This window comes from Halichoerus grypus, chromosome 14 (assembly GCF_964656455.1).
Source record: "Halichoerus grypus chromosome 14, mHalGry1.hap1.1, whole genome shotgun sequence".
NCBI lineage: Eukaryota > Metazoa > Chordata > Mammalia > Carnivora > Phocidae > Halichoerus > Halichoerus grypus.
Window position 1 is genome coordinate 58017916 of NC_135725.1, and position 24475 is coordinate 58042390.

Below are 24475 nucleotides of genomic sequence, written 5' to 3' on the forward strand. Positions count from 1 at the left end.
GGCTTGGCAGTTTTATAACCACAATGTCCAGCAAAGTTTGAGAACTGCTGCCCCTTATCTGAAGTCAGGGGCACCTTCAGCTTCTCCAGTCACCTGCCCAATGGCTCCTGAGCCACTGAACTTGAGGCTTTGTTTTTGGACAAAGCTGGAAGGAGGAGGGGCCTGAAAACTTCCAGTCCTGCTGTCCCAGGAGGGCAGGGCTGTAGGGAGGACCCAGGAATCCAGCTCCACACTCTGTCCCCCAGCAGTCTCCTCAGTCCCGGACGGGACAGGAAGTGTCCGGCAGAGGTGGGGTGGAGGTGATTGGCAGTTGGAGGCTCCAATGGGCCCAGACCCCCTCCCTTTTCACCCCAGTCCTTCCATTGGTGCCTGGGCGGAGCCGCCCCCTCTGCGGGGGGCCCCGGGGCGGGAGGGTGTAGAGGCCGGGGCAGAGGGCGAGGGCGGAGGGCGCAGGCGGCGGAGGCCGCAGAAGGTGAGCCTGGTGGGGCCGGCGGGAGTCCCCGAGAAGGCTTGCCAGGAGAGGGCGGGGCAGGGTGGTGTACGATCTGAAGGGCCTGGACTGGCGCACGGACTGTCAGTGTGTGCGTGTGACTGGTAGGCTGTGGGTGACGGCGTCGGTGTGTGGACCTGAAACTGAGGATCACTTGGGGCAGCTGTCAGTTAATATGACTGCGTGTGTCGGCGCGCATGTGGTTGAGTCTGCGTGTGGCTGTGCAAGTGTGGGATTCTGTGTTTCCCTCAATGTGCAGTTTTTGGTGAGAGACTGGGTTGCGTGCTTGTGTGTGAGAGGGCCTGTGACCATATGGGGACTGGGTTTGGGGAAGGTGTCTGTGGGGTTTAAGACTGTGTGTGCCTGTGTGAGAGTGGGTGCCTGGGTTTGCGTGTGCCATTGTGTGACTTCAGCGTGGCAGGGCGAGAGTGAGAGACTTGTGTTACGTGCGTGTCCTGTGTCCTGTGTCCTGTGTCAGACTGTGTGAGAGTGGAGCTGTGTTGTATCTCGGGGACCAACTTCAGTAGTCAGTGGGACTGACCTTTCTACTTAATGTCCAGCAAAGACAGACCCACCCCAACACACTTGTCTTCCCTTCCTTTCTGTACTCTAGCATCCCTGTCATTGGTCTACTGCTTATTTTCTGTTTCCCTGTCTCAGTTTCCTTTTATTTCTTTTTCTCTCCCTACTACTGTCTTCCTAGAGCTGTCAGTCATCTGTGTCTCCCACAGTTTTGTCTCCCCAGGTATCTCTGTGTATCTGCCTCTCACATCCTCTACATCTCTGTCTCTCTCTGTACCCCTGTGCCTAGCTCCCCTGTTCACCTTTGTCTCTTTGGCTACATGGGGGCCTGGAGCAGTGACGAGATGTGGGATCTGCCATTTTAAGAGCACCCTGGAAGAGGTGACTTAAACCATTATGAGGATTTGCTTTTGGGGAATGCTGCGACCCCATCCGAGGGGCAGAGTGCTAAGTGTCTGTGTGTCTGTGTGTGGTGTGAGGGTATGGGTATGAGTCTGAGTGAGGATGTCTGAGTGTATCCGTGTGACTGTGAGTGGCTATATCTGAGAGTGTGTGTCTGAGGGTAAGTGTGGGTCTTGTATGTCTGGCACCAAGGGACCAAAGGCATTTCCTGATGCTGGGGCCCAAAGAGTGGAGGGGGAGGTGAGAAATGGCTGGAACGTCCAGGGGCGGAGGGACTGGACTCCGGATTTTCTTTATACCCCCCAACCTGGGGCCTCCCTTCCCCTCAAAAAACGGCTAGCTATGCCCTAAGGAAATATTTGCTGGGGAGTGAAAAGAGTAGGGGCATGAGTCTGTGTCTGATTTTTCATTTGGTTATGTCCACGTGTGTTCAAGGGAGTGTCTTTTTGTTGACTGTGCTTAGTGAGTCCAGGCATGAATGTGGCTGGGTGAAAACATAGGGAATCTCTCATGACAGGGACATGAGCAGCCCTCCTTTCCCTCTTGCTGGCCGTGGCTGTGCCTGTGGCTTCCCTTCCAGACTGGGGGGAGGCCTCTTCCCTTCTCAGGGCCTCGGGTGGGAGGGGGGCGAAAGGGGAGGAAGGAGGAGGAAAGAGGGAGGTGGGGGCCTAGCTCAGGGCGGCTGAGCTCTAGGGCCCAGAGGGGCGGAGGAGGGAAGGGGAAGGAGGGGATGATTCTGGGGTCCCAGAACTGAGTGGAGCTGAGACGGGTGCTGTAGCTGGTGGAAGTCCTGGAGGCCATGGACACTCAGCCACTGGGATCACCGAGGTAGGGCGGGGCTGAGCAGGGTAAATGTGGCTGGGGTGGGGGTTGGGGGGTGTGTGAGCCACGAGACACATTCAGAAAGATACACAGACACATGGAGGCCCTTGTTCTGCTCTACTTGGGAGGGGTCTGTGCTCTTCCTCTTTTGGAGCCCTTGCCTGCCTGGGCCCTCTCCCTATCTGCTCCTTCTCCTATCCCCATGGCCACTTCCCCACTGCCTTTCTCATCCTGCTCTTCTCCTATCCAGAATCCCTCTCTCCCAGCACTCCCACAGCCGGTGGTTACCATACACAAGCGGTGGTTACCTCCTTTGCCTTTCTGGTTCCTGCTGCCATAGCCCAGCCCTTGCCTCCCTGAACTCCCACTACCTCCCAGTCTTGATCTCGGAGCATCTCTTGGTCCTGTGGCCTCTACCCCAGGCCCCTTTCCCTGCAGGCTCCTTGCTCCTCTCAGCTTTCTCTCCACTCCCCGACACCCTGTCTCCATCCCCTGGCTCCTTGCCCACCCCCAGCCTCTGGCAGCAGCCAAGGCATCTGGATCTGCTTAACTCTGCAGCCTCAGCCTGCACCCTAGCCCCATCCAGCCTCACAGGCTCGAGACCAACAAGATTCCAGAGTCAGGCCCAGATGAGTGGCCCAAGGAGCCAGGCCCAGGAGAGAAGAGCCTGGTAGCCAGAGCAGGGCTAGGCCTCATGGTAGGAAAACAGCGTGGGCTCCGACCCACCTTGTCAGCCCCCCACCCAAGGTTGATGAAGGCTGTCTCAGGTTAACCAGAGGCAATGACTGGCCCTGGGCCAGGTGGAGTGGACACTGGAATTCCCAACAGCTGGGTTGGAGGAGTTAATGGGAATGACTGACTGGTGCCAGCACTTGGTGCCAGGGGTGGGCGCCAAGGGTGGTGTGTGTGTGTGTGGAGGGGGGGGGACTGCTGGCGCAGTCTGTCGCCTCCGGCTTTTGTTCTGGGCCCTAGGCCCAGGACTTTGATGGAGGGTGTGTGTGTGTGTGTGTGTGTGTGTGTGTTTGCATGTATGCACATGCAGCACTGAGTGTATGGTGGAAAGGGGAACCTTAGATCAGATCCCCAGATATTTTCTGATATCCTTACCCCATTTGGTACCAGTTTTCTTCCTAGAAAGTCCCAGTTTAGAAGAGGAGGAGGCAGGCTTTAGCCTCCCATCTGGGAATGGGGGATTGCTGACCCTGCCTCTCTCCCCACAGATGAGCAGCAGCTGCTCAGGGTTGAGCAGGGTCCTGCTGGCCGTGGCTATAGCCCTAGTGTCCGCCGCCTCTCCCTGTCCCCAGGCCTGGGGCCCCCCAGGTGAGAAGAATCCTGCTATATGACTCTAACTCTGACTTGTGACTTGCCACCCTCACTGTGGACCCTTTCCATGCCTAATCTGTGACCCCCAACCCCTGACATCCAACCTGGCAAGATTCCTTCTCTACCCTGTCTTCTGACCTCTGTCTCTAGATTATAACATGATGCTTTGACCCAATGACCCCACCCAGGGCTTGAAAGTTTGCCACTTACCCTGTTGTGCTGAGTGGGGGCTGGGATGGAAGAAAAGGAAAGGGAGAGCCTTTCCTCAGAAGTGCCCTCCACAGGGTTCCAGTATGGGCAGCCTGGCAGGTCCATGACACTGTGTTGCCCTGGAGTGACTGCTGGGTAAGTGCCCCACCTGCCCATTGGGCTGACACTCATGACCCTTTCTTGACTCGGTCCAGTCCTCGTGCCCCTCCCATCCTTGCTCCCTGTGTCTCTAATCCTCATCTCTCTAGCTATCCTAACCCTCAAACCATCCTTATTCAACAGAAAATTTTAACCAACACGTATTGAGCACCTGCTAAGTCCCTGGTCTATCCTAGGCTTTGGGATCTAGCAGGGCATAAGCCTGGCAAGATGCCTGCCCTTGCAGAGGTTACATTCTAATAGGGCAGACAGATAGTGAGCAAATATGAATCTTGCCAGGGAGTGGTACCTGCAGGGCAGAAAATCAAAAGAAAGTGATGTGGAAGAGGATAACTGATTGGTTACCTTTTCTTGGTAATCAGGGAAGGCTTCTCTGAGGAGGTGACATTGAAGCTAATTTCTAAAGGTCAGGAAAGAGGCAGCCATGCACAGGTTGGGGTACAGGCATTCCTGACAGAGGGAACAGCTAGTGCAAATGCCCTGAGGTGTGAATGAGCTCAGTACTCTTGAACAGAAAGAAGACCAATGTGACTGGAGTGTAGTGGGTGAGGGGGAGAGAGGGAGGAGCTGAAGAAGGAAAGGAAGGCAAGGGCTAGATCACCAGGGGCTTTGTAAGCCCCTGGACTTAAAGGACTTAAAGGACTCTGGGTTTTATTGCAAGCACAGTGAGAAGCCAGTGGAGAGCTGTGGCATGGCTTACACTTCACATCTTCCCTCTATCATCACCTCATCTCACCCCCAGGGCCCCGGTGTCCTGGTTTCGGGACGGGGAGACAAGGCTGCTCCAGGGACCTGACTCTGGGCTAGGGCATGAGCTGGTCTTGGCCCGGGCAGACAGCACTGACGAAGGCACCTACATCTGCCGGACCCTGGATGGTGTACTCGGGGGCATTGTGACCCTACAGCTGGGCTGTGAGTTGGGGAGGGAGTATTGGGTGGCAGTGATGAGGCAAGGGGCTCCTGAGGAAATCCAGGCCCAGAGTAAGCCCTCTAGGACGGGAAGGACCTGGGACTTCTCAGACTCCAGTTGCACCTTCTTCCTCTAGACCCCCCAGCCCGCCCTGTTGTCTCCTGCCAAGCAGCTGACTATGAGAACTTCTCCTGCACTTGGAGTCCCAGTCAGGTCAGCGGTTTACCCACCCGCTACCTCACCTCCTACAGGTGTGTGCATAATTGGGTGTGTATGCCTATACATTTGGGTGTGTAGGCACAATGTGGGTGTGGGAGGCAGTGAAGGAGGTCCTGAGGAAGGCCTCAGAGAGAGGGAGGATCCTCTTTTCCTTCCTGACCTCAGATGGCCCCCTCCCTGCCAGGAAGAAGACTGTACCAGGAGCTGATGGCCTGAGGTAGGACATAAGGGAGAGGCTGGGGGCTCCAGCTAGATCCCACAATGAGCATTTCCAAAGCCCAAGACCACATCCTCCCTCCTAGGATGAGTCCATCCACAGGACCCTGGCCATGCCCCCAGGATCCCCCAGGGGCTGCCCGCTGTGTAGTCCATGGGGCCGAGTTCTGGAGCCAGTACCGAATAAATGTGACTGAGGTGAACCCCCTGGGGGCCAGCACACGCTTGCTGGACGTGAGCTTGCAGAGCATCTGTGAGTACCTGTTCCTACTGCTCCCTCGGATCCCCACCTCAGAGACCCCGAATGGACTCCGGGGTACAGATATCCCAACACGGAACCTCCACCTGCCAAACAGTTCCCTTCTGACATAGACCTCATTTTAGCACACAGATAGCTACCGTGGAGACTAAGAAGCCAAAGAGATCAGAGCCTAGGAGGCAGGGTTACCTCAGCCTCTGGAGGCTGCGGCCACTACCCCTTCCTGGGTGCCTAGCCCACAAGTCCTTCCTGGGTGCCTAGCCCACAAGTCCTTCCTGGGTGCCTAGCCCACAAGTCCTTCCTGGGTGCCTAGCCCACAAGTCCTTCCTGGGTGCCTAGCCCACAAGTCCTTCCTGGGTGCCTAGCCCCAGAGCTGCCCCTGCTTCTAGGGCCTGTGCTGAAGGCAGCCGTGTCTCATGTCCTTCCTGCCCAGTGTAAGCCCTTGCTGGCCCCTCTTTCCTTTTGATCCGTATGTGGGAGGGGGGAACTAAAGCTCTAGCTAAGGGCTAGAGAGGGACAAGCAGACTCCATGCTGAGCACAGAGCCCAACGTGGGCCCAATCCCACGACCCTGAGATCATGACCCGAGCCGAAACCAAGAGTGGGACGCCCAACTCTGACGCCCAACGGCTGAGCCACCCAGGCGCCCTAGCTCATTTTATAATAAGGTTGACAGACAAGTCCTGAGGATCCAAAGGATGATCCAAAGGATGATCTTTGATTCAAGCTTAAGATTTCCGCAAACCCCTTGGAAGTGCCTCCCTCAGGTACCTTTAGGCATATACCCACCTTCCCCTGGGAGGTGGTGGGGAAGAGATGGGTACCTGTCGCCTGTCCTGACTTTGTGTCTCCACCACCCTCAGTGCGCCCTGACCCTCCCCAAGGGCTTCGCGTCGAGTCGGTTCCTGGCTATCCCCGCCGCCTGCATGCCAGCTGGACGTACCCTGCCTCCTGGCCCCGCCAGCCCCACTTTCTGCTCAAGTTCCGACTGCAGTACCGTCCAGCGCAGCATCCAGCCTGGTCCACGGTGAGGCCTGGAATGTGTCCCAATCTGGGGCTATGGCTTCTGCCTCTGGTTTCATGTTCCTGGTTATTCTGCCTGGCTTTCTGGCACGCTGGCAGGTCACCAAAGCCCTGTCACCTCCTCCAGTAGAGTGCTCTCCATGGGCGAGTCTCTGTGCTGGGTGCTGGGGTTGCAGCAGGGCCTGGGAGGCCTAGCCTCTGCCCTGTGGGGCTGTAACTCTGATGTCTGCCCATCTGTGGGAAGACAGGAGTGGCTTTTTACAAATGACTTTTCTAGGAAAAGGAGTACCTTTCACCCAGAGGCACATTCTCATGGAAACATTCATATACCCAGATGAGGACAGTAGTGAATGTCTACCTCTGAAGATGTTAAAGATTGGCTAGCATCAAAGTCTGGGGAGCAGCTGCCTCAGATAATGCCCGATATTTATTGAGCACCACCTGCCTGCCAGGCACCGTCCTACACATTTTACCTGCATTATCTTATTCAGGTATCATCACAAATGAAGAGACCAAGGCACAGAGTGGCCCAAGGTCACTCAGTAAGTGTTACAGCAAAGATGTGAACCCAGGCAGTCTGATGGCACAGCCTGTCTGTGTAACCGTCGTGCACTTTTGTCTTCCAAACACTAGGTGTACACCGGACACCACCAGCCTCCCGATGTGAGGCCCAGACAGCTCCAGCAGTCTGACAGGGACGGGACTGGGAGGAAGGGGTGCTCTCTGCTAACGAAGGTGGGGGGCAGGTAGGCTTGGCATTTACAACCTGGATAACGGGCCAAGGAACCATCTTCATTCCCAGGTGGAGCCGGCTGGATTGGAGGAGGTGATCACGGATGCTGTGGCTGGGCTGCCCCACGCTGTACGGGTCAGTGCCCGGGACTTTCTGGACGCTGGCACCTGGAGTGCCTGGAGTCCTGAGGCCTGGGGGACTCCGAGCACCGGTGAGAGACTGAGCCCAGGGCACGGGCAGTGGGCCCGCCCACCGCATCTGTCGGCCGGATGGGTGTGCGAGTGGGCTGCATGCACATGTCCTGCCACACAGGCGTGGCCGTTGAGGTCCCAGTCTTCAGCCTTGGTTGTCCGCAGCCCCGCCCCAGCTTAAGCCCTGCCCCTCGGCCTCCACCTCCATTAGGCCCCCAGAAGCTGGCTCCACCGTTTCAGCTTCCACCTCCTGGGCACCCCGTGTCCAAGCCAGGCCCTGGTGTCCCCTGGCAGGCCCCGTCTTCCGCCCCCACCCCATGTGGACAGGTCTCCTCAGGTCTCGCCTCCCTTCAGGGCCCCTACCGGAGGAGATACCGGCTGGTGGACAGCCACAGAAGCAGCTGGAGGAGGAGCCTCAGGCAGACAGCCCCGCTCCCCCCGGGCCCTCCCTCCTGCCAGACCCACGGCCACTTGGTAAGCTTGGGCAGGTGAACAAAGGTTGTATAGGATGGGAAAGCCCCGGAGAGAAAGGGTTTGGTCAGGCAGCCTCGCTCTCACAGTGGCATGCGACCCTTCCCCTCAGACCACAGAGACCCCCTGGAGCAGGTAGCAGTGCTGGCATCTTTGGGGATCTTCTCTTTCCTGGGACTGGCAGCTGGGGCCCTGGCACTGGGGCTCTGGTAAGTAACTGCCAATGGCCCCTCAAATTCTGATCCCACACAGATGTTCTGATACCCACAGACCACACCCATTCCCACCCTTCATGATTTCCCAGTGAAACTTTCTGATTCTGGAACAACTCCCCCCTTCTCCCTCCAATCCCCACTTCATTATTTTCACCGATTTCTCTCCTGACCGTTTACTAATAACACTGTTTTGGAGGAGACAGAGATGTACAAATTGTCAGGGAGACAGCTACCTTTTTGTGCTCCAGGCTGAGACTGAGACCAGCTGGGAAGGATGGACCCCAAAAGCCTGGGTTCTTGGCTCCAGTGATTCCAGTGGACAAGCTTCCAGGTGAGTAGGACATCTAGGAGGTTTGGACTCAGGATGTGTACCCTCGTTCTGAGTGTCTGGATTAAGAGCCAGATGCTCTAGTCATTGTAAGGGTGTTGGGAATCAGAGTTGGGTCACCTCATTCATATGATGTCTGAGCTCAGGGATGGACCTTTCATTCTTGAGTCCTTGGGCTCAGAGTTGGGTCTCTTTTCCTTCTCTCACGTGGTATTGGGGTTCCTAGATGGGCCCCCCTCATTTTCAGGATGTTAAGCTCAGAGCTGGATGTCTGTCCTGATTCTGGGGCTGTCTTGGATCAGAGTTGGGTCCCCTCCCTTACTCTTGATGTATCTGGGCCCAGAACTAGGAATACTTCATCTTCAGGGTGTTGGGGTTCAATCAGAGCTGGGCTCCTCTATTCATTCCTGGTGTTGGGCTCAGAGCTGGGTCCCCTCACTCATTCTCAGGGTGTCTGGGCCAAAATCTAGTCCTATTATCTCCCTTGATTTGCCTCCTGCTTCTTCTAGGAGCCCCAAACCTGTAGATGACCCAGGAGGGCTTCAGCTGATTCACCTATAATTCTGTCTTGCTGGTGTGGATGGACAGACAGATAGAACCCAGGCAGGCTAGTAGATCCCCATGGAGGCAGGAGGGCGGGGAGTGGTCTCAGCTGGAGGTTCTGTTTGGAGCCCAGTTCTGTCAGACTCTGTTCCAAACTTGCCAGCTGAAAGGTGCTGGACCTCTCATTTCATCTCAGAATTGGAGGTCCACCTGAGGAATGTGTGTAGATATGTATGTTTGTGTCCATGTGTGCCCATGTGTATGTGAGGTAGGGAACATGTGTTCTCTAAATGTATGCATGTAGGTGCCTGGGGAGTATTTGTGGCTCCTTGGCGCTTGGCCTTGCCCCTGGAGGGGTTTGTGAAGATGTGAATAAAGAGAATGAGGAGGTTCTTCTGTTTATTGACATGTCTCCCAGCTTCAGATTCAGGGCTCACAGGAGAATGCATAGAACTTGGAAACCACAGTCAGAGACTGTTGTCCAATGCTGCTTTATTGTTTCGGCTACTGGGGGCCCTGGTCCATTTTCCCCGTCAGCCCCAAATTCAGGTTAGGCAGAGTCCCCTGGAGCCTCCTCCCTTGGCGCTCAAACCACCGAGCCAGGCTGCGGTTCTGAGGGTGGATGCAGACACTGCGTCGAGACAGGTGAAGCCTGGGAAAGGAAAGGTCCAAAGCCATAGTCATAGCTTGGGGATGAGGTTAGGGTCCAGGGGTTAGGGCAGAGGCTAGATGAAAACCTGAGTCAGCCTCAGAATTAGCAATTGGGGTTGGGGTTGGGATCAGCATCAGGGGTTAAGACTGAGGTCAGACTCAGGGGTCAGTATGAGGGGGAGGGTCAGAGCTCACACGAAGGCCTGGAGGTGACAGTCCCCATCAGCTTCCTGCACCTCCACCCGGATGACCCTCCTCAGGAGCTTGTTCGAGAGCGGCTGGCGGTAGAGCTGAGTACAGCAGGTAATGCTGGTTGGCAGTGGCAGTGCTAGGGGACAGTGGGACCATGTGTTCAGAGGGCTCCTGGCCCAAAACCCTTCCATCAGACAGCCGGAGGATGGACTTCCTGGGTCCCTTTCCCTCCATCCCATTCACCCAAATCCCTGACCTTCTAGACCCCCAAGCACTCACCTGCTCCAGGGTCTGGGCTCAGCAGCAACAGGAGCAGCAGGAGGCTGCTTGTGGATGAGGGCCCCTTCATGCTGCTCAGCCTGGATACTTCTCTCTCCTCCTCCTCCCCTACCTTTTATCTGGGTGCCTTTTACCTGGGGCACCAGGTGAGTCAGAGGCAGGTGAAGACGTATTGCTCATCCTGTGACATTCCTGTGCCCTAATTGCCACAGACCCCTTCCTCTTCTAGGGCTGCCATTTCCCATGGCTTCTAAGCCCTGGACAGAGAAGCTGGAGAGAGGGGTAGTGCACGATGTGAAGACTGATGGTACAGTGACTGAGTAAGGGCACCTGAGTATCCACAGTGGCATCCAGTGATGGACATTCACACTCACATACCCACAGTCACATTCAGTCACACCTCAATCACTCAGTCAACCTTACACAGTCAGACAACCAAAGTCAGAATCACATAGCCCCAGTTGTACTCAAAGTCCCATTCCCACATAGTTGTGTCTTCACAATCACTCAATCACACAATCATATGAGCACACACAAATTCTGATAGGGGAATTGTGGGCGGGGTGGGAGCAGAGGGAAGGCCAGCACCAACTTGCCTTCATCTTCCCCTCTCTACTTCCTGCCCTAGCCTGCCTGTCTTATCAGGAAAAACTGATGAGTATGGATCCCTAAAGCAAGCTCTTCTGGCCGAGGATGAGTCTTGGCTGGGACAGTAACAACCAGAGTGAGAAGCTCAGTGCTATTGGGGTACCTCTGGGATGCTGAGGTGGGGGCTGCTTTCCCCAGGGAGATGAGACAGGGAGGAAGGATGGGGTGGATAAGGTGGGAAGATGAAAGAAGATAAAGTTCTTTGGTGCCAGGTTGCTGCTGTCAAACAGGAAAAAGACCCAAGAAATCTTACCTTCCTGTTTTTGCCTGGTCCTGTCCCAGAAATGCCAGCCTCTTGCCAGCAGGGGCCTGGGGCTTCCAGAATCAATCCTGGCTTATTGAGACATCAGACTCAAGAGCTCAATTACCTCTCTTTTGTTCAAATTCCAGCCTTTCCCTGCTGCCCACCCAGGTCCGGTAATACACCCCCCACCCCCCACCCAACCCTTATACATTCTGCATCCCATCCTCTTGGTAAAGCCCCAACCTCTCCTCTCCTTCTTGTCTCTTGTCTCCTAATCCCATTCCCAGCCCCCACTCCCTTCTTCCCCTTACCCCCTAAAGCAAAAATCCTCCTCCTCCTCTTGTCCTTTCCAGGAAGCTGGGGACTGCCTATGGTGGGGGCAAGCCGCTAAGTTTACTGCCTCTGGCACCTTGAAGAATTTCCCACTCCTGGTCTGGGGATTTCAATCCTCAAGTCTTGCTCTGTATTTGAAACATAAACTGAGCCATAACCCAGTAATCCAGACCTTATCTGGTTGTTGTAAGGGTGCCTTCTGCAGCCTTCTGCTCTGTGGCCAGCTATTCTCTAAGGGGCAGGCCTTCTCTTGGGATAGGGACTCAAACCTGTCCTGGGCATCTTTCTGCTGCAGGGCTGCTGAAACAATCAGAGGGACCATCAGTTCCAAGAGTAAGAACTCGTCCCCCTCCCATGCTGAACAACTCAAGCTTCTCCTCCTTCCTGTCCAGGGTGAGGCTTGAAGGCCCTTTCCTGGAGTTTGTCTTGTGGATACTCAGGAATTCTGACAGTATCCTGCTGAGGTGTAGGCCCAGGGCTGGACAGGGCACTCCACTTTTGACAGGGTTCTTGATATAGACATGCTGAGGAAATGGCTCAGGAGCCTGGGTCCGTTCTTGAAGGTGGCCACAACCCAGAGGTCACCCGTCTTGACTGCTAGTACCAGAGGCCTTGGGTCTCTCTCCCACCCTCCAGTTTGGACTTGTGCCCCAGAGCTTGGGTGCAGCTCTTGGGGTGCCATTTACTTATCACAGATCTCCATCAGCTGGTTGTCTGCCACATACTTTGTGGGCTTTCCTGGACCAATTGGTCTAGATACCTGGAAAGGCAAGAAATGAATTCTTCCAGGTATGCACCCATCTCTCCCCTTTGGCTATTCCAAAGATAGGGCCAAGTCTTCTCCCCAGCCACAATCTGCTGTGGCGGGGGCAGCCCCAGGCTGAAAGTTAGCTTTGCCCCGACCCATAAATTGGGTTGTCTCTTTAACTTAATCTTCGGGTAACTTTTCTGGTGCTGGGCCTAGTCCTTTACTGAAAGCAGGCCCACCAGGAGTCCCTCACCCTCAGTACTTCAGGAGCTAGAGGGTTTCAGGTCAACTAGGGGAACAAGACAGGGGTGGCAGGGAGCCGTGGCCTTTGGGTTCTCCTAGGGACAGAGCAAGAACTGCTAGGTAAGCTGATGCCAAGTATCTTTAAACCTGAGAAAAGACTGGGGGAGCCAGAAGTTGTGGTATTAATTGTAGGAAAGATCTCCAACAGTCCCAAGTAACTCCCCTGTGGCAGGCTGCGGGAGTCAGCGTCTAGGAATCTTCCCCTCCTCTCACAGCCTACTTCCTACAACTCTGGGCTTACAATAGTTTAGATTCACTCTCAGAAGAAGAGGATTCTCCAGATACCTGGCAAAGTCCTGTCTAGGAGGAAGGTGGAACACATCAATGTGGAGATAGGCTTGGGAGGAAGACCCGGACAGGGCTACTTAGTTCCTGGCATACAGGCTATTTACAGCGAAGTGGGGGGGGGGGGGTTAGGTGGCGGAGGGCAGTCAATGACAGTAATGGGAGGCCTGACACTGAGGAGGGATCCTTAGTAATAACGGGGGCCTGTATATGGAAGGGCACCCTATTAGGGAGGGAGGCCCTGTCAGTAACGAAAAGCAGGCGTGTAGAGGGGCTCCCAGCCCGAATGGCGGCAGCGGCGGCAGAGTCAGGAGGGCAGCACGGTGGCTTCGGTTTAAATCTTTAATGCACCGGCTGGCTGGGCAGTGGCGGTGGGGGTGCGGCGGGGGAGGCCGCGACCCGAGCGCTGGGGGGCAGGGCCCAGGCCGCTTGACAGACAGCTCATCAGGCCTCGTAGAGGCTCCAGCTTCTGCTCCCGGGGATGCGCCGAGCTGTGGGGCAACCCGACAGTGGCATGAGGCAGGGAGGGGACTCCCGGATTCCCCCCATCCATCCTCCTGAGGCTGAGCCTCGTGTGCCCCGGGCGGGTCCGCGGTGTCGCAGCCCCCTCACCTCCTGTCCCTCCGCCACATGCGCAGCCAGGGGAAAAAGTAGAAGCAACCCCAGTAGATCCTGCGGAGAGAAGGCCGAGCCGGGCCGGGCGGGGCGGGGCTGACCCCACAGACTCCGCCGCTCAGACGCCTCGCCCCTCTCTTGAAGGCTCCGCCCCGCCCTTTAGAGGCGGTTCCCTCCGCAGCCCACGCCCCCTGAGGGGCCCCACGCCTCCCGCCCGCAGAGAACTCGCGCCCTCCCCCCACCCCCGAGCGGCTAGGTTCCTCCTCCGCAGAACCCGCCTCCACTCACTCCTCCTCCGCCTCCAGCGCCACCTCGTATCTCCTCAATCCCGACATGTCCTGGGTTCCGAACGTCTCCTGGGGAGCGGCATGATTGGATCAAGGATACCCCAACCCTAGGTCCCCTTTTTTGTCATTCTCGGGGCCAGTCTGGCCTGTTCTCAGGTAATCTGAGGCAGGTGCCCCCGGGAAGCCTCAGTTGCCACATTGGGACAGGGTAGGATTGAAGAATTGGGAGGCACCAGACGTTAAGGATATAGGAGGTCGGTCACCTCGGGGGCCTGGGGCATTCAGGGGGTCAAGGCGAAAGGCTTTGCGGTCATGGACCTGGGATATTTGGGGCCCTGGGTGAGGATTTCGGGGGTTGGGATCACCTGGAGGGGGGCTGAGGGGTCGGTGCAGCCTAAACTCCCGCCCTCTCTGGCTCCACCCCGGAAACAGACCGTTACCGTTACGTCATAGGGACTCCGTCGCGCTCCAGGGGTGGGGCTTGCCTATTACCCGGAAGAGGCGAAGTCTGAGCGTTTCTTCAGAGGAGGAGGAGTCAAAGTGTCACGCTGGAGGTGGAGCCAGGGTCCATCTGTCACTAAAGGGGCGGAGTCAGGCCCTATTAACTAGGATGCGGACGGAGCACGGGACCCTCTTTTGTGGGGGTAGAGTCAGATTTTGGAGCTCTCTCCCTGGAGACCTCAGCCCCAGGCAGCAAGATAGGAGCTTTGGGACGCTATCCAGTACTGTTTTCCCAGTCTACTTTTCTTTGCCCTCTGCCCTGCTGCCACTTGTATGACTCTGGTCTGGGGAGGACTAGGTCTCCAGAGCGGTCCTAGCCTAGATGGAACAGACTACAGAAGTACTTGATGTGTGAGTGGCTTTGGCCAAGTCACTTAATGGCCAGAGGGTCACAGCCCTTCCTCTCTGAGCTGAAATTTATTTTCCTGTGATTTTTGTTCCCACAGTCATTCAATCAGCAAATATATCAGGCTAGGAATGGGTATCCAGCAGTAGAGAAGCCAGATTATTACAGTAAACACAGCACACTGGTTGGAGGCAGTAGAGGGTGCTGCAGTAGAGCCTAGAAAGCGCAATTAACCCAGTGCTGGAGGTTGGAAATAGCTGCCCCAGTTAGTCTGGGGAGGGAGGAAGAGAGCCTTCTGGCTGGATTGTAGGGGAGTGACCAGAAATAAGTGAAGTGAAAGTTCCCTCAGGCTGAAGTGTGGCAAATGGGTACACTACTCTTTCCCCCCATCCCACCTTCTTTCTCCCTCTCATACCTCTCTTCCCCTGCCTGGGCCACAAACAAGATTGCAGACAGATCTGTGGGTACCAGTTGAGCTTTATTGGAAGCATTGTGGTCTGGATGTGGAGGAGAAGCTGCACTCCTGCTACGCCACACTCACCCCTGCTCACACTCACACTCACACTCACACTCCAGGCCCCGTCCCGGCTGGGTCAGGTCTGGTGCAGAGTCGCTGGAGGCCTGGTCCTCCCTTCTGATCCTTGGTTCCCCAGGGCTGCAGTGAGTCACATCCCTTCACTCAGACACAGGGCTCCCTCCAGGGCTGTCAGGGGCTAACTGCCGTGGCGCTTGTTCTAGGGGAGGAAGGAGAGGCAGGGTCATGGGTTAGGGTCTGGGGCAGGGGCTCTGAGGGAGGAGACAGGGCTGGGGAGGGCCGGGCTTGCCTTTGCAGAGTTCTTCTGCAGTCTCCGGATGATGCGGTCCACCCAGGGCTGGTCTGGAGGTGCATAGAACTGGTTACCTCTCAGCACAGTGAACCTGGAATCAGAAGGAATGGAACAGTCCTGGAACCCAGCTTCCTGGCAGGCCTTGGTGTGAGGAGCAGAAACTGAGGACCACATCTGGAAACCTGTTTCAGGGGCTTCCTTGTGGGGAGGAGCTTGGCAAGGAAAAGGGAAGTAAGATGATGAAGCCCAGGTGACAGAGGAGGTGATTGGGAGAGGAAGAGTCTGGTTACTCTTCACCCTCCCCCACAAGACAACAGTACCCTACAGCCATCAATGAGAAGGAGATAGGAACAAAAAGGCACCAAAAATGTTCCTGGGAATTGGGTGTTGGTTCACCAAGAGACAAAGTCCTCAGAGTTGTTGGCATCACTCAGAGGTGGGGATGGGGTGGGTATAAGGGTTAGGGCTTGAGGGACTTTTAGGTGGGAAGACCACAGCCCTGACTAGAATTCAGGATGCCTATCCCCAGTGTCATAGCTCTAGTGTTCCTTTCTTTTCCATCCACATGCACTGTCCTCTTCTTCCTCTGGAAACCCAGGCTAAAGGAGATAGAGGCTCTAGAGAGAAGGGCAGCCAGAGGCCCCAGGACCCATCCGGGTACTGGCACATTCAGGAACAGCAGGGGCACAGGCACATCTATATCACACGGGTCACACCGGGGACGTGGCCACACCCACAGCACACAAGTCCATGTACAGATTGCACAGGAATGTGCACGACGCACGGGTATACCGACGGTACACAGGAACACAGTCACAAGGGCACACCCATGTGGCACATGTACACTCTCGGACCTGGGTGTTGACCTGAACTCACAGTCTCCTTCACAGACTCCCTGATCCCTCCTCTGCCCCTCATCTTACCATTTTACCCCTTCCCCTTTCCAGGGGAGACCACGAAATCAGTATGCTGAGAAGAGGAGTGGTGCTGTGCAGGAGGCCATGGAAGACGGAGAGAGATGGACAAATGGGAAGAATCTTTGGAAGCAGCAAGTGTGTGGGTTGCAGAAGTCCTGCTTGTGTGGAGTCTGCAGGAGACTGTGAGGCTGGATGGCAGAGACTGAGCGGAAGAGTGAGGATGAGGGGGAGGGAGTCCATGGTGGTTCTGTGATGTGTATGTGAGCCTGTGTGAGGCTGTAGCTGTCTCTTGTTTATGGCCACCTGAAGCCTTCATTTTTTATATCCAGAAATTTCTTCCTTTCTGTTGTGTAATAAAGAATTTGACTGGTTTTTGTCCCTGATTTCTGAAAAGGAGACTTTATTTTATTTTATTTTTTTTAAAGATTTTATTTATTTATTTGACAGAGAGAGAGATAGCAAGAGCAGGAACACAAGCAGGGGGAGAGGGAGAGGGAGAAGCAGGCTTCTTGCCGAGCAGGGAGCCCGATGTGGGACTCGATCCCAGGACCCTGGGATCATGACCTGAGCCGAAGGCAGACGCTTAACGACTGAGCCACCCAGGTACCCGAAAAGGAGACTTTAAATCTTTGAATTTCCCAAGTAATAGGAATGTCTCTGTTATTTATGAGCCCCTTGGATGGTCACACCTGAGTTTATGCTAAGAGATGAGATGACTTAGGATCATCTCGGGGATGGTCACAAGAAAAACCAACCATGTCACTGAATTGTCAGGGCTTTGAGCCTGCCCATCCTCTGGGAGTGGGAGGGGCACAGGAGATTGAGTTCAGCCAATTCAGGCATGCCTACATAATGAAATTTCAATAAAAACTCTGGACACCAGAGCTTGTAGAACTTCCTGGTTGGTGAACACATTGATGTGCCAGGAGGGTGATGTGCCCAATGGGGTTTAGAGCATGAAGCTCTGCATTTGAGACCTTCCCAGACTTTGCCCTCTGTGTCTTCATTAGGCTGTTCCTGATTTATATCCTTTATAAAAAAAAACTGTAGGTATAGCACTCCTGACTCTCATGAGTCTTTCTAGTGAAATATTGAAGCTGAGGGGTCTTGGGAACTCCCTGGGCTTGTAGCCAGTTGGTCAGAAATGCACATGGCCTGGGAACCCCACAAATGGGGGCAGACATGTTGGGGACTGTGCCCTTAAACTTGTGGAGTCTGATGCTGAATGGTTAGTGTCTGAATTGAATTGGAGTACATGAGTTGGTAGGATACCTTTCCAATGAATTTTTTTTTTTTTTAGATTTTATTTATTTGACAGCGATAGAGCTAGAGAGCACATTAAGCGGGCGGGGGGGGGGGAGGGGCAGAATGGCAGAGAGGGAGAAGCAGACGCCTCGCTGAGCAGGGAGCCCGACGTGGGGCTCGATCCCAAGACCCTGGAATCATGACCTGAGCCAAAGGCAGTTGCCCACAACTGAGCCACCCAGGCATCCCTCCATTGAATATTTTACCCACTGTCTATAGAAGATCCCTTTCATAACTCCTTAGTAGCCTTCCCACCCCCATTTCCCATTCTTTATCTTTTAGCTCTGAGAATCTTAGTAAATCAGCAGTTTGGACAAGGCAAGGTGTGTGTGTAGGGGGGTGTCGGCACTGTCACCCTTAGGGGAACGTTTACAGTGTCCTTTCCTGGAGGAATTTGAACAATCAGTCTCAAGGCTCGGGGTCAAGTCTTGGTTCCAGATTAGAGGTCAGAATAAGGAATACCTCTCTTTCCGAGGCTTCTCCTCACCTCAACTCTTCTTTGTGGTTCTAAGATACCTGGGAATGGGGGGGGGGCGCCTGGGTGGCTCAGTCAGTTGAGCATCTGCCTTCGGCTTAGGTCATGGTCCCAGAGTCCTGGGATCGAGTCCCATGTCAGGCTCCCTGCTCAGTGGGAAGCCTGCTTCTCCCTCTGCCTATTGCTCCCCCTGCTTGTGCTCTCTCTGTCAAATAAATAAATAAAATCTTTTAGATTTTAGTCCAATGTGGGGCTCGATCTCACAGTCCTGAGATAGCTAGAGCAGGAACACAAGCATGGGGAGTGGGAGAGGGAGAAGCAGGCTTCCTGCCGAGCAGGGAGCCCGATGCGGGACTCGATCCCAGGACCCTGGGATCATGACCTGAGCCGAAGGCAGACGCTTAACGACTGAGCCACCCAGGTGCCCTAAATAAATAAAATCTTAAAAAAAAAAAAAAAAGATACCCGGGGATGGGAGGAGTGGGAAAAGTGGGAGCCAGCTGGTTCCCCAGATTCCCTAGAACAATGACAAGTAGCAAGAAAACTGGAGAAGGTGGGGGCGCCTGGGTGGCTCAGTTAAGCATGTGCCTTAGGCTCAGGTCATGATCCCGGGGTCCTGGAATTGAGTCCCGGATGGGTCGGGCTCCCTGCTTGTTGGGGAGTCTGTTCCCTCTGCCTCTGCTTCTACTCCTGCTCGTGTGCGCGCTCTCTCTTTCTCACTCACTCAAGAAAAAGTCTTTAAAAAACAAAAAACTGGAGAAGTTCCCTTATCAGGTTCACCAAGTCTCCCTAGGCCCATGACAGTGCCTATGTATCTGTCATTTGAGACCTGGTCTTCCCTCAGACAAGTATCGCTAAAGGGAAAGTTTTTTGGAAGCAGATCCAATTCCTGTATCTCACATCTGAGGATCTAGGGCTTCACCCTCCTGACCCAGCCAGCACTGACCCTTTCCCCTGTTGACCCATTTTCCTATGCCCCAAGCTGAGTCAGAGGAATAGCTTGAGGGGAACCTGGCCTAGAATACCCCTTCTACCATGCTTTCCCTATCGTGGTGATGGAGAGAGAATTTCTGAGCAGAAGGGCTGGTCAGCTTACAGAGACAAGGAAACTAGGTAGGAGGGAGGGGAGCAAGTGCTTTCCTCACCCGATAAGAGGCCCAAGAGACAGACCAGAGGAGGAGACCTCTCCTAAGAGACTAATTGTAGAGTGCTCCTCTGTTTCCTTTTCCAGCCCTAGAGCATATGATGTGACAAACTTAACTGTGGACCCAGTGTTTTCTGCCTTCTCTATCACCCATCCATGTGTCCATGTCCACCCATCTTTGTCTATGGGTCAAAGCTTATATAAATAAGCTGTCCCTTATTTATATATATTTTTAAGACTTTTTGGGGTGCCTGGGTGGCTCAGTCGTTAAGTGTCTGCCTTCGGCCCAGATCATGATCCCAGGGTCCTGGGATCGAGTTCCATGTCGTGCTCCCTGCTCCGCGGGAAGTGTGCTTCTCCCTCTCCCACTCCCCCTGCTTGTGTTCCCTCTCTCGCTGTGTCTCTCTCTGTCAAATAAATAAATAAAATCTTAAAAAAAAAAAGACTTTTTAAAAACTATTTATTTATTTGAGAGAGCGTGAGAGAGAGAGATCACAAGCAGGGGGGAGGGTTAGAGGGAGAAGCAGACTCCCCATTGAGCAAGGAGCCCGACTCGGGACTCAATCCCAGGACCCTGGGATCATGACTTGAGCCAAAGGCAGACACTTAACCTAGGTGCCCCTATTTTTTAAAATATTTTATTCTTAAGTAATCTCTACACCCAACAAAAGGCTCGAACTCACAACTACGAGATCAAGAGTCACCTGCTCTACCACCTGAGCCAGCCAGGCACCCCAGAGGGCCTCTGTTTTAGATCGCTTACTATAAAAATGTAGACTTGAGGCTTCCAGGGTCCATATTTCCTGCTATGTACAAGAGGAATGAAACTCCCTAAAAAGAATTATAAGTTAAAAGATGGAGTTAACATCATTTGGACACCTAGGGCAGAAGTAGACTAAAATCTATTAAAAAAATTTTTTTTGAGAGAGAGGGAGAGAGAACGTGGCTGGGGGGCTGGGCAGAGGGAGCGGGAGAGAGAGACTCCCAAGCACGCTCCATGCCCAGCTGTGGAGTCCAATGTGGGGCTCGATCTCACAGTCCTGAGATCGTGACCTGAGCCAACATCAGGAGTCAGATGCTTACCCAACTGAGTCATGCAGGTGCCCCTAAAATCTATTTTTAATGGACCTATTTATGTGATACAATTTTAATTTTTTGCTTAAGCTACTTTAAGTTGGGTTTTGTCATTTGCGATGGGAAGAGCTCTGAATAATAATTACTATTATTCCCATTTTACAGATGAGGAACCTAAGACCCAGAGATTTTTCCAAAGTTTCCCAGCTTATAAATGGCAGAACATTGGTATTTGGAGCAAACTCTGATACACTACCTATAATATCCATCCACCTGTTCATTCATCTGTGCTCTATCCCATTCATTTATTTACTTGACTACCCTTCAGGGCTAAGACTCTGAAGGCAATAAGCCTTGTCTCACTTGCTAACTCCAGTTCTGAGGCTGAGTTTGAATCAGGGGTTGGCAAACTTTTTCTGTAAGGGGCCAGATAGTAAATATTTAGGGTTTTCCTGGCTATACTGTCTCTATAGTGACTACTCATCTTTGCTGTTGTAGCCCCAAAACAACCACAGACAATATATAAATGAACAGGCATGGCTGCCTTCCAATAAAACTTTATTTACAAAAACAGGTGGCAGGCTGGATCTCTCCCATGGGCCATAGTTTGCCAATCCTTGGTCTGGATCAATATTTTTGGGAACATGAGTTGGGAGTGGGAGCATGTATGCCTTGCATTTGTCATTACCAATGAAGGAAAACAACAAGATTTTAATATTCAAACTCTTGTGTTTGAATCTGGCTTTACGACCTTGGCCAAATGAGGGAAGAGATGAGAGTTTCTTCACCTGTAAAATAGAAATAATGTATATCCTGTGAGTAGTACATGTGCCTCACTGACAGTGGGAACTCCATGAAGGTTAGGTCCAGCCCTGTTCTCATTTATCACCCACCTTGTGTTGCCATATCAGGAGACTTCTCTTTATGGTATCCTGGATGCAGTGAGGACAGTTCAACCCAGCTTGCTGAGTTCAAGAGTCCAGCTTCTAAGAATGAGCTTTCATACAAATTATATAGATTAAACTCTTGCAAACTCCAAATTTCTCTTTTTAATAGCTATACCCCAACTCTTATCTGCGCTGTTCCAAACCTAAAACCATTCTAGTACCCGGCAAAACAAAGGGCTCTCCAGTCAACAAGCACTATTAGACCTAGAAGCAGTTCAGCCTCCTTTTATATCACTCAGGATGTCACCCTGTTCCCCAGGTGGCTTTTCAACCTATTTCTTCCAAACAAATACTCCTCTCTAGGACAAAAGATTGTGTCCATGTGTGTTTGTGTGTCTGTGTGTCCATGACACGTGCATGAATCATGTGTGTCTGATATGCCCTTGTGTCCATATTGTGATTATAAGATTAAATGTCTGTGGTGTGTCCTTTGATGTATATGAGCGATTGACTGTGTATGTGTATGTGGGTAGGACATATGTAAGTGGGTGAGGGTGTCAGCACTTGTTTGTATGTGGGTGTGTATTCTGGTTGCTGTTCAGTCCATCCATTTGTGATCCTCAACCTTACAGGGCCTGCAGGGAGCATCTATTGCATAAGGAAAAGGGGATATGAGGCTTCCGGCTTGGGCTCTCAACCTCATGGGGCCTATAGAGGGCGTCTAGTATATGCAGAAAGTGAAAATGTGTGGTTCCTGGCCTGTGAAGTGGGGGCTTTGGCCTGGGGAGGCTGGGCTGTCTTCTTCCAGAAAGGAGCTGGAAATGAGCAAGAAACCAAATGACTCAACCCCTGAAAGTCCCTGATCGTAGGAAGGGGTCTGCTTCACACCCCATCCTTTTCTAAACCTTCTGTCCATATCCAGAGGGTCCTGGCCCAGCCAGAGGGGCAGAGCTTGGCCCTTCAGTCTCAGGGTGTAGGTAGAACATTGCATAGGACTTCCAGGATGACAGGACATCAGGATAGGGAGAAGTCTTGAGCAATAGTACACCCCCCTTTCCTGCCTCCTGCCCTCTGAGCTTGAAATAACACCACTGCCAGGATTTTCTGAACATCCCCTCTCCATTTCCTGCAATTTGGGCTACTCCAGGCCCCAGGGTTCCTTGCTGGGAGAAGTGCAGGAAACAAGGGCCCCTGAATCCAAAATAGAAAGTGATTTATGTGGCTGGGGATGAAGAATGCTGGGGGGTCAGAGAGAAGGCAGAGGAGGCTACATGGAGGAGGGATCTCTGCAGAGCCTCAAGGATGGGTGAGGCAGGAGAGAGGACATTCCAGGTAGAATGAACAGTAAGCACAGAGGCTCAGAGGAAGGACAGGGGTTTGGGATTAATCCCAATGTGGGTGAGGAAGGGGAAGGGCAAGTGGTGAGAGAGGCTATGTGTTTGTGGGTAATACCTGTGTACTTGGGGCACTTCCTCCTGGTGATGCCATGCTTAGTGGTCAAAGTTAATGGAAAATCCTTGTGACCTTAATCAGGCAGGACCACTAGGGTCTAGTATCCCTTGGGTGTGAAGGGTTGAGTCTCTTTGCGGTTACAGAATGTCAACCAGGTGAAGTGCCAGTTGGAGGTAGAGGGAATGAGTCACAGGGGAAGTGTGGTGAACATAATTCTAAAATTCCTGCCCCTGGTGTGTATGCGCTGTATCTCCTTGATTTGAGATCACCTTAACCTCTTGACCTGTAAATATGATGGAATATCCTTCATGGGATTAGGTTATGATAAATGACAAAATAGAGGGATTTTGCAGATGTGATTAAGGTCCCTAATCAGTTGACTTTGAGTTCATCAAAAAGGAGATGACCTTGGATGGGCCTGACCTAATCAGGTGAGCCCTTTAAAAAAGTGTTTAGAGATAAGAAATAAGCAGCAGCCTTAAAAAAAAGAAAACTTAAAAAGGGGGTGCTTTGGGGCACCTGGTGGCTCAGTTGGTTAAGCATCCGACTCTTGATTTCAGCTCAAGTCATGATTTCAGGGTTGTTAGATAGAGCCCTGCAGCCGGGCTCCATGCTGAAGCTTGCTTAGGATACTCTCTCTCCCTCTGTTCCTCCCCCCACCGCCCCCCGCCAACTCATGTGCTCAATCTCTCTCTCTCTTAAAAAAAGGGGGGGGGGTGCCTGGCTGACTCAGGAGAGCATGTGACTCTTTTTTTAAAAAATATTTTTTTAATTATTTGACAGAACGAGAGCACAAGTGGGGGAGCGGCAGGCAGAGGGAGAAGCAGACTCCCCGCAGAGCAGAGAAGCCCGATGCGGGACTCGATCCCACGACTCTGGGATCATGACCTGAGCGGCAGGCAGACCCTTAACTGACTGAGCCGCCCACGCATCCCGAGTCTGGGTTTAAGCCACCCAGACTATGGTATCTTGATCTTGGAGTCGTGAGTTCAAGCGCCATGTGTGGCGTAGAGTTTACTTAAAAAAAAAAGAAAGGAATAAAGAAAGAGAAAGAAGCAGCAGCAGATGCTCTCATGCTGGCTTTGAAGAAGCAAACCGCCATGTTGTAGAGAGGGCCACGTGGCAGGCAGCTATAGGAGCTCAGGGCCTCAGTCCTGCAAGCACAACTGCCAACACCCAGTGAGTCTGAAAGAGGACGCTGACTCTGAAATGAAACTGCAGCCCTGGCTGAGGCCTAAGTTCAGCCTGGTGAGACCCTGAGCAGAGAGGACCCAGTCAACATGGACCTGGACCCTTGACCCACAGAAACTGTGAAATAATAAATTTGGATTTTTCGAAGCTCCTAAATGTGTGGTGATTTGTTATATAGCAATAGAAAACCAGTATGAGAAGGAAGTACCTAATAAATGCTAGTTAAGCCCCAGGGCTAATTTCTTAACTCCAGACTATAGCTTCTAACCATATTTTCCTCCTGGTTTTGAAATGGCCCTCTTTCTTTAACTGACTCCCCTTTTCTTTCATCCTCCTTTATTCCATCTTCTTTTTTTTTTAAAGATTGTAGTTATTTATTTGAGAGAGAGCACATGCACATGACTGGGGGGAGGGGCAGAGGGAGAGGGAGAAGCAGACTCCCTGCTGGGCCAGGGGTGAAAAGGGGGTGGCACTTGGTCCCAGTACCCTGGGATCATGACCTGAGCCAAAGGCAGACGCTTAACCGACGGAGTCACCCAGGTGTCCCTATTCCGTTCTTGAAGATAGATTTTTGTGGTGGTATTATTACTACTCACCAAGATGCTGATTTACTTCTCCTCCTGGCAGTCACTCCCTTAAAGTTAAGTATGATTGGGGGCACCTGGGTGGCTGAGTTGGTTAAGCATCTGCCTTCGGCTCAGGTCATGATCCCAGGGGTCCTGGGATCAAGCCCTGA

The 24475-nt window shown here is 53.1% G+C and overlaps 3 protein-coding genes across 6 annotated transcripts; 1 reads left to right on the forward strand and 2 right to left on the reverse strand.

Moving 5' to 3' along the window:
* Nucleotides 1-400: 400 nt before the first annotated feature.
* Nucleotides 401-16582, forward strand: IL11RA (interleukin 11 receptor subunit alpha). Of its 3 annotated transcripts, none has more exons than XM_078061406.1 (13): nt 401-472; nt 3457-3556; nt 3844-3904; nt 4671-4840; nt 4975-5089; nt 5242-5274; nt 5360-5526; nt 6395-6558; nt 7357-7498; nt 7833-7952; nt 8062-8158; nt 8413-8495; nt 16242-16582. In XM_078061406.1, the coding sequence occupies exons 2-13, from the start codon at nt 3457-3459 to the stop codon at nt 16265-16267; spliced, it is 1278 nt and encodes a 425-aa protein (XP_077917532.1). In that variant the 5' UTR covers nt 401-472; the 3' UTR covers nt 16268-16582. The 3 variants fall into 3 exon arrangements, with proteins under 3 accessions (XP_077917532.1, XP_035937238.1, XP_077917533.1); XM_036081345.2 differs by lacking the exon at nt 16242-16582 and adding an exon at nt 9002-9427; XM_078061407.1 differs by lacking the exon at nt 401-472 and adding an exon at nt 2224-2242.
* Nucleotides 9422-11215, reverse strand: CCL27 (C-C motif chemokine ligand 27). Its single transcript, XM_036081346.2, has 4 exons — nt 11059-11215; nt 10158-10427; nt 9882-10014; nt 9422-9687 (listed from the first exon to the last, which is right to left on the reverse strand). Exons 2-4 carry the CDS (start codon nt 10225-10227, stop codon nt 9540-9542), a joined length of 351 nt encoding a protein of 116 aa, XP_035937239.1. The 5' UTR covers nt 10228-10427; nt 11059-11215; the 3' UTR covers nt 9422-9539.
* Nucleotides 13047-14131, reverse strand: LOC118528749 (uncharacterized). 2 transcript variants are annotated; one of them, XM_036081351.2, is made up of 4 exons: nt 14061-14131; nt 13622-13689; nt 13331-13390; nt 13047-13209 (listed from the first exon to the last, which is right to left on the reverse strand). In XM_036081351.2, exons 2-4 carry the CDS (start codon nt 13666-13668, stop codon nt 13053-13055), a joined length of 264 nt encoding a protein of 87 aa, XP_035937244.1. In that variant the 5' UTR covers nt 13669-13689; nt 14061-14131; the 3' UTR covers nt 13047-13052. The 2 variants fall into 2 exon arrangements, with proteins under 2 accessions (XP_035937244.1, XP_035937243.1); XM_036081350.1 differs by having other exon boundaries at nt 13986-14078.
* Nucleotides 16583-24475: the final 7893 nt, after the last annotated feature.

What these genes read in the sequence shown, in the direction of transcription:
- IL11RA (XM_078061406.1), top strand. Translation starts at nt 3,457, where the DNA reads ATGAGCAGCAGCTGCTCAGGGTTGAGCAGGGTCCTGCTGGCCGTGGCT. An exon ending in TGCCCTGGAGTGACTGCTGG is followed by an intron (nt 3,905 to 4,670) that starts GTAAGTGCCCCA and finishes TCTCACCCCCAG; the next exon opens with GGCCCCGGTGTCCTGGTTTC. An exon ending in TGTGACCCTACAGCTGGGCT is followed by an intron (nt 4,841 to 4,974) that starts GTGAGTTGGGGA and finishes TTCTTCCTCTAG; the next exon opens with ACCCCCCAGCCCGCCCTGTT.
- CCL27 (XM_036081346.2), bottom strand. Translation starts at nt 10,227, where the DNA reads ATGAAGGGGCCCTCATCCACAAGCAGCCTCCTGCTGCTCCTGTTGCTG. An exon ending in GAGCCCAGACCCTGGAGCAG is followed by an intron (nt 10,015 to 10,157) that starts GTGAGTGCTTGG and finishes ACTGTCCCCTAG; the next exon opens with CACTGCCACTGCCAACCAGC. An exon ending in TGTCACCTCCAGGCCTTCGT is followed by an intron (nt 9,688 to 9,881) that starts GTGAGCTCTGAC and finishes TTCCTTTCCCAG; the next exon opens with GCTTCACCTGTCTCGACGCA.
- LOC118528749 (XM_036081351.2), bottom strand. Translation starts at nt 13,668, where the DNA reads ATGTCGGGATTGAGGAGATACGAGGTGGCGCTGGAGGCGGAGGAGGA. An exon ending in GCGCTGGAGGCGGAGGAGGA is followed by an intron (nt 13,391 to 13,621) that starts GTGAGTGGAGGC and finishes TTCTCTCCGCAG; the next exon opens with GATCTACTGGGGTTGCTTCT. An exon ending in ATGTGGCGGAGGGACAGGAG is followed by an intron (nt 13,210 to 13,330) that starts GTGAGGGGGCTG and finishes GTTGCCCCACAG; the next exon opens with CTCGGCGCATCCCCGGGAGC.